We start from the raw sequence: 7,859 nt of genomic DNA on the forward strand, positions 1-7,859 counted from the left end.
AGCTCAATAACACAGACACTTTTGTACAAATGAAAATTAAACTCATCTGTGATAAGATTTAACAACTGTATGTGATAACTATTCTGAGGTAGTGATTGTAAGTTACAAAACTCCTCATTTAGTTGGCGGGCAACATTATAGACAATGTGGTCAATGCCACAAAATTAATTCATTATCGGCTCAAAAATTTATTTCATTTGCGCTCAACCAAATTACACACACGAAGCTCGGCAATTTTTTTGATCGTGAGATTAATTATTTAGAATATACAGCCACAAACTGATGTTACAACATGTACTTAACACCGACCATCAAACAATTCATGATTTGTCACAACAAGTTATCCAAAAATACTTATCAGCAACATACAGTAGCTAGACTAGTCACGAAAGAAAATGAATTCAAAGAAGAGAAAAAAATAGCAAGGAAAGCTAGGGAGATGTTACATCATGGCAAGTTGGCCACACTGGCAACCTCAGCTGCTCTCCTGAAAACATGTACATCCACGGCTCCACCTCCGCATCGCTAGGAGGGCAGCAAAAAAAAAGAGAAAGAGAGAGAGAATGAAGGCATCCATCATAATGCCTAGATTAATCAGCATTTAAGCGCCAAGGAATCAATCGAATCTAGTTATTACAGACTAATCAATCGATCAATCAACCAGACGGCAGGATGCAATGCATCCATGCATGCTACTACCAGATCTTGCTGATCCTGCCGGCACCGGCGCACTTCTTCTTGGCGCCTCGGATGGCATCGAGGATCTGCTCGAGGCGGTCGGCGGAGCACGGCAGCACGATGGGGCGGCCGCCCGGGGCACCGAACTCCTCTTCGGCCATGTTGAGGAGCTCCCGGAAGGTGTCGCTGCCGAGGTAGTCGATGGGGATGAAGAACCGGCGACCGTCCCTGGTGTAGGCCGCGAAGTGGCCCCGCGGGCACGCCGCTGCGCTCGGGGAAGTGACCTTGCTGCCACTGCCGCCGTGCCACTTCTTGGAGATCTCCGTCAGCTTGAGTGACCTCACCATGATCGGAATGCAGAGATGTGTTGGTGTTTATCTATTTGTTTGCGTGTGCACAGATCGATGTTGGTGCTGCACTTGTATTGCTAGCAATGCCAGCTTGTGTTTGTGGCTGATGAAAGTGGGGGGAGGGGGTATAAATAGGTGGCAATCAGGGCAGTGGGATTGTTGCATTTGCATGGAGAGGATTGGGATTGGTAAATACGTGTTTAGTTATTTATAATTAGTTTAAGAGTCAAACTGAGGGGAGAGGGAGAGAGAGAGAGAGAGAGAGATTGGATAAACTGAGGAGAGATTTGCATAAACTGAGGAGAGGAGAGTCTCATCATGTTGGAAATTGGAATATGGCTAGACCAGTAGTGGTCCTGCTGATGTTAACCATGGATGAGGAAGGAATGTACTTTCCTAGAATAAAATGCACGAAACCGAAATACTTCTTTTTGAATGTTTGCGGTAAATCAATCACACATATATTATGTTTCGAACCATAACGGCCATTATTCACGGATGAGTTGGAAGAGAAACTCCGAACTATTACGTTATGTGTGAAAACATGGAAAATGCTTTCTACATTTTAGTTACTCCAAAGTAGTAGCGTTACAAAGTTTACTCCGAAGTAATAGTGTTACGAAGGATAGTTTATTGGACAATGTAAATTCAAATTTTGATGCTCATAATTTACATACATTCGAGTGATTTTGGTAGTAAAATTTATAGATATATTATAGGAGCACACTTGATGATGAGTGAGTGCCGTGGTGGTATGCCTATGCCTCACCTTGTAATAAAAAAAATCTCTAGCTGCATACCCGGAGAGTTCCTTTTTCGAAAGATCTACTTGGCCATGGAGATGAGGTAGTTGTCAAGCTCCATAGACTTACTATAATCTATTGTAAAAGCAAACAAAATGCTTAAGAGCTTAAGTAGGACTACATACGTAAAAGGGGCAATTTGTTAGGTGCCATCATAAAAATTTTAAAAGTTAGAAAATACCATAGGTGTGAGCAGGGGCGGAGCCAGGCTTCGGCCAACCTGGGCTGCGGCCCCCCTTGCCTTTCAGCTCACTGTCTTGTGTGAACAGTAGCCGGGACATGAACAGTACCCTGAGTGCCACTGCCCCTCTGTCCGGCTCCCCCTGCCATACAGCTCTGGCTCCGCCGCTGGGTGTGAGGATGATATGTGGATCCTGGACCTATATGTCATCCTCACTGTCGATGGTATTTTTCAATATGAGCATTTTTACAATGGTATTCACCTAATTTTGCATGTAAAATATATATATAATTTTCTTCAGTACATTAATTATCAGAAACAAAATTGCGGATTTTAAATAACTTTTTTAACAACTGTCCTGATGGGTTGAGAAGAATATTGGATACGGTCTTTATCTTAAATAAAAAGGAGAGAGAGTGCATATTTCACTTGTACTTTTCTCACACTGCATCTGCATGAATTTTTGTGCATGGGATATTTTTCGGCCGTTATCCATATCTGATAATCAAACTCTATAATTGCATAGGGGGTCACATTGTCAACAGAGGAGAACAGTAGGCAGGCAGCAAGGGCGAGCAGCCATGCATGATTGATACTGGGCAGAGGCTGCCCGTGTGCCTCGCTAGCAAATCTGGATTCACTTTGGACCACTTGTTTATCCATATATAAGCATACAGGTTATGCATGACTAATGAATAGTTAAAGTCACACTGAGTACAAAACCATTTCATATATACGTACATATATATACTCCCTCTATTAACAAACATTACTCCCCAATTTAATTGGGCCAAGACGTACTTTCTCATGCACTTATTAATATCCCTTTTCTCATGCGCACGGAGAGCCCATGATAATTGGCTTTGTTACCAAGGGTTTATATATGATCAGTTCGTACTAAAAATAGGTTTTCTTAGACAATCGCTTCCGTTGGTCAAAATTGATAAGTATTTGTAAATCTGAAGATCATATTCATCTATCGACGAATGATCTCTCAAGTGAAATGCAAACCCGGACGTACAGCTCCGATTAGCTCATCTACAACGCTAAAATGTTAAAGAACGACTCTCAGGGGTAGTCGTTCAAATCTCAGATGAGAGACAATGCCAGTTATAGCGGCCCTTGTGACTTGGTTGGATATCGTCCAACTTCTCTGCACGACCTACAAGTGGAGGTCCTTGCACCTAACCAGGATAGGTCCACACACACACACACACATATATATATATATATATACACTCTTGCTTGTTTGTTCTCCTTTTTTCGACGACACATATATACACACTTATGCACCCGCAAGTATGTTCCTATTACACACGTACAACATTTCGTTTTTTCCTTGTTTCCTTTTAGCTTCCAACTTCACCTTCGAAAGCACCTTTGCATTAGAGTGCTTGTTTCACTTCCAGCAAGTGTGCTAGCTAGCTACCCTAAAAGAAGCAATTGTGCATGAAAGTGCATGGGACTTAACACATAAGACGTTAGATATATATGATGGAGCTAAAACTATTGACAGTAAACTGAATTACCAAGTTCAATAAAAAAAAAAAACTGAATTACCAAGGTAGATTAAGTAGTGTGAAGAAGTCGAAGTAGCATGCATGCAAGTGCTGCATCCAGCGGTGCATGATGGACAGCGAAAGGGGCAATGGTACATTAGTACATACTATCTGGGCATGCAGAGGAGAGCCACTAGCGAGCTCGGATCTGCGCGGGCAGGGACCGGCGGCAGCCACAGACCCACAAAACCACAAGTGCGCCTATCACATATTATTGGAGAGAGAGAGAGAATATATACATGCATACATATATATTTTTTATAGACATGCATATATACAAACTCCCTCGGTTTCACAATAAAAGTCCACACATATCTGTCGTGCACAAGTATGATGAGAAATAACAATATTGACCTCATTCTACAACCACCAAACCGCTCAAATTATTCAATTAGGGGCGGATGGTGTCAATGTGCAATAACTAGCCTTTTATATTTTCACACCACAGTAATCTAGAATTCCTTCCATTGACGGCAAAAGCAGTGGCTATCAGCGAGTTAGCGGTGCTGGACTTTGATTAATTCTGGGGTTTCTGCCGAATTTAGAGGGGGTAGTAGGAGGCAGGATGGCTAGGCGGTGGCGGCGAGGCAGCGAGGACACCGTCGATCATGGGCAGCGGAGGACCGTTGATTAGACAGTGCTAGGATGGGGTAAGCGCAGCGGCGATCGTGGATCCGGTGTTGTCGCCATCGGAGATAGAAGGAGAAGGGCAAGGTCGGGGAGTTTGTCGTGCCGGTGTGAGGAGAAGGGCAGAATCGGGGAGACAGAGGAAGAAGAAAAGGCAGTGACGGATGGATGGCAATCGAATGGTTGTCATCTTTGACCGAGAAAAGCTTTGATTTGAGCCAACTTAGCATCACCCTTAATTTTCTCAATGGATATATATTTGAAACGGCAGCACCTCGCGCATCCTCCATCTTAGTAATACAACTTAGTATATGGTGAAACCAAGGCATACGTAAAAATATTTGGAGTAGTCAATCAGAGGTAGGGCATGCATGCAAGCGTGCCTGCCGTACGTACGTCCATGGTGGGTCATGCATGTAGGTAGGATCCAAGGCCTTTGCTGCAAAGCAATGCAATTGGAAGCAGATGGCCGGTCTCTATGTAGGGAACGTGCATGAAAGGGGGGCTCCATGGATGGCCCTCGAGGCGCTGGCCATCTTTCTCAAAGTGGAGTGCCCAAGCAGGGGCAGCGCCATGTGCCGCCCAATGGCAGCCACAGGTTGCTGCATCGGCCATGTGGCGCCCGCGTGCGCATGGGACCCCGGATTACCTGTCTGCGACGACCCTCCATCTCAGCAAGCGTCGCCCCCCTCGGTCGGCCTCGCCGCAGGAGGCCCGCGGGAATCTATACTACTTGCATTGTCTGCTTTAACGGTAAGCTATCCAGACCTAAAACCCTCCTGGTAGAAACCGGCGCGCCGTCAGCAGAGTGGCAGCATGCAAAAAGGCACCGGTGTTGAGAAAACAGCGGGATGCAAGGGTTTGTTTGTTTGTTTGACTGTGGATTGTTACACTCTGTATTTTACAAAAAAAAAATTCTATTAGATTATAAATAATACAACTTGATTTGTGGATTATGATAATTAGATTTTAGATTAGAATCATTTATTTTTACTTTTATCTTTAGAACTAAAATCTATAATCAGAATAAAAAACAAATATGATCAAAGACGAGAAAATACATTTCTCTATTTGATAGTATCAGAAACGGTATAGAGTACTGAACCTACGTAAAATTAACTGTGGCCACAACGGTGCTAAGCAGCGCTCAATCAGTTCAAAATAGTTCGTGCCTGCAATCTAGGAGACTATTCCTGTGTCGATACTTCCAAAATCAAAAGCCAAAAAACCAAGGACCACACCTGGTATTTCCTATCCATTCATCAAACATACAGCATGCATAATATAATTTACAAAGCAAATGCCAAGCTTTGATGACGCCTAGCACCTTCTCCCCTTTCGTCTGCAATCCTTCACTACAAATTTTCTAACAAATCTGGAAGAAAGGCTTACATAATTGAAAGGAAAGTGAAAGAAGAACCTATATGGAATAAAACAAAATTATGTTCAACCTCATTCTAATACTTTGTATCAAAGGTGACATCCATTTATCATAGACCAAAAGAAGGGCAAAACAACTGAAGCTAAGTATAGCAGTGCGCAGAAAAACGAAGCTTGTATCATGACATTAACTACAAGCTTGTCGACACATCGAATTATTTTTAACTGGAAGAAAAAGATATGCAGACCTTAGTGATGCTGATCTGATTCAAGTACTAAAAAGTAAAACAAAGGATAATGAATATAGCTACAACAGGCATAAGAGGGCTTAAAGATTTTATTGCAGCACGATATTTACAAATAAAACTGCAGGTATATACAATCAACCTATTTTTCTAACCAAACTGTCAATGATAAAGAATGATTCATACCCACATGAGAATTGAATTCAGCTATAGCCAGCGAATTCACAAGCTGTCTGCAAATTCACAACCTGTATGTCGTGAAAACAGTTAAAAGTAAAAGGGGAGAAAAGCCATAAGCAACACGCCCCTGAGCATGGTATTATCTGTTCTTACAATTCTAATGTATCGGGAATGCAAATGAATATATGGACCATGTCAGCTGAAAAAGAACGACATAACAAAGAAAATCTATTCCACAACAGAAGGTTTCCTTGATCTCCAACAACCAAACATTGAGATGAGCTCCAGATAAAAAGTTGAGAATCGTCATACTCATTGAATCAACAAAATTTAGGAACTTTGGCATCTTCACTATAATAGGCTAGTTTGGTAGCATCATTGTGAATTGTCTCTATAATTTCCTATACGCAAAAATCCAGCAGGTCACAAAAAAGTCTTTTTTTAACACACAAAAAAGCCTAAGCACAAGTCATGTGGCACCGAAGTCAATGTCACATGTGCCTTTGTTTTCCTCTACGCGTGAACTTGAACCACGAAGCCCCACTTGAAAGAGTTTTGAAATTCATTCGAGCAACCCTCAATTTTTTTTTTTTACATCAATGCAGGTTACTGTATGTCAAGATTGGTCCAACGAAAAAGCCAATCTGATTTATTGCTGAGCCAAAAATCAATCATAACACATAGTGATTTCATAGATGAATACCATTATAACATCACAATTAATCATCATTAACGTCCTACAAAAATGACCTTTAAGAGCTAAGATCTAAATAAAACTTTGCAGCAGAACTAGGTAAACTCTAATCCTTCACGGTGACTCTACATGCTAAAGTGGTGTAGAAAGCATCTTAGAACGATCCATCCTCAGCGAACTCTTAAATAGCATCTCTAACTGGGTGTTTGGTAATAACAAGAGTGAGCATATGTCATACTCAGTAAGTTGTGAGAAAATAATATGCATATGAAGGCTTGACAATAATATGACAATATGACTCTTTTGCATAAAACAATATTTATATAAAAATATTTAAAAAGCAGCAATAACTAAGTGAACAACAGTAAATAAATGATCACATCAAGATTTCAATCATCTTGATTTAACCAATCTTCTCACACCTCAACTAAGGTTCTCACCACCAAGGTTCAACAAAACCCCAATCATAGTTCTCACCATCATGATTGATCAGACCGACCAAACCATCAAGTTCTAATCATGTGAGATTTTCCTTGCCACTAGTAACCATGAGTACGGCTAATTAACTAGTTTTACACTCTGCAGAGTTTGTACACTTTACCCATAAGTCATTATCATACTTGGTTGTCAATACCCATCAGTACCTTACACACTTCTGAAGTGTGTGCCAAGTTGACCACTTCAAAACCTTTATAATGCCCTCTTAGCATGTGCACACCTTTTAAAGTTTTACCACTACGTGAATACACCTCAACAACAGAAGCCCCCTCTTGCGCCATTGGAACCCCGAAAGTACACCCTTTCATTCCACACAACCGGATGGTCTACACAATATTGAGAGTATGCAAATTAATCAAATAGGCATGTCCCATTCCAAGTCTGTGGTTGTATTGTTTACTCAGAAAGATTACAACATGAACCCGATCCTTAAATTTGAGCAAGACAACCACAACCCAACCGTACAACCTATACTGGTCTCATCAAACCATTGCTCAAATCCCTATACCATGTTGCTATAAAAATTGGACTAACACCTTTTATCATTGTTGCATATAACTATTATCATATTTCGCAGAGTCATTATCATGATCACCATCCCCAAAGTAAGGCTAAGCATAATCTATCATTCCATAACCCAAAACCATGACGACAAAGTTGGTAA

At 41.4% G+C, this 7,859-nt stretch overlaps 1 protein-coding gene across 1 annotated transcript; it reads right to left on the minus strand.

The window, feature by feature from the left end:
• Window positions 1-232: 232 nt before the first annotated feature.
• Window positions 233-1,171, minus strand: LOC133893436 (auxin-responsive protein SAUR68-like). The gene has a single exon (XM_062334449.1). It carries the CDS (start codon window positions 1,023-1,025, stop codon window positions 696-698), a length of 330 nt encoding a protein of 109 aa, XP_062190433.1. The 5' UTR covers window positions 1,026-1,171; the 3' UTR covers window positions 233-695.
• Window positions 1,172-7,859: the final 6,688 nt, after the last annotated feature.

Source organism: Phragmites australis, chromosome 15 (assembly GCF_958298935.1).
Source record: "Phragmites australis chromosome 15, lpPhrAust1.1, whole genome shotgun sequence".
Classification (NCBI taxonomy): domain Eukaryota; kingdom Viridiplantae; phylum Streptophyta; class Magnoliopsida; order Poales; family Poaceae; genus Phragmites; species Phragmites australis.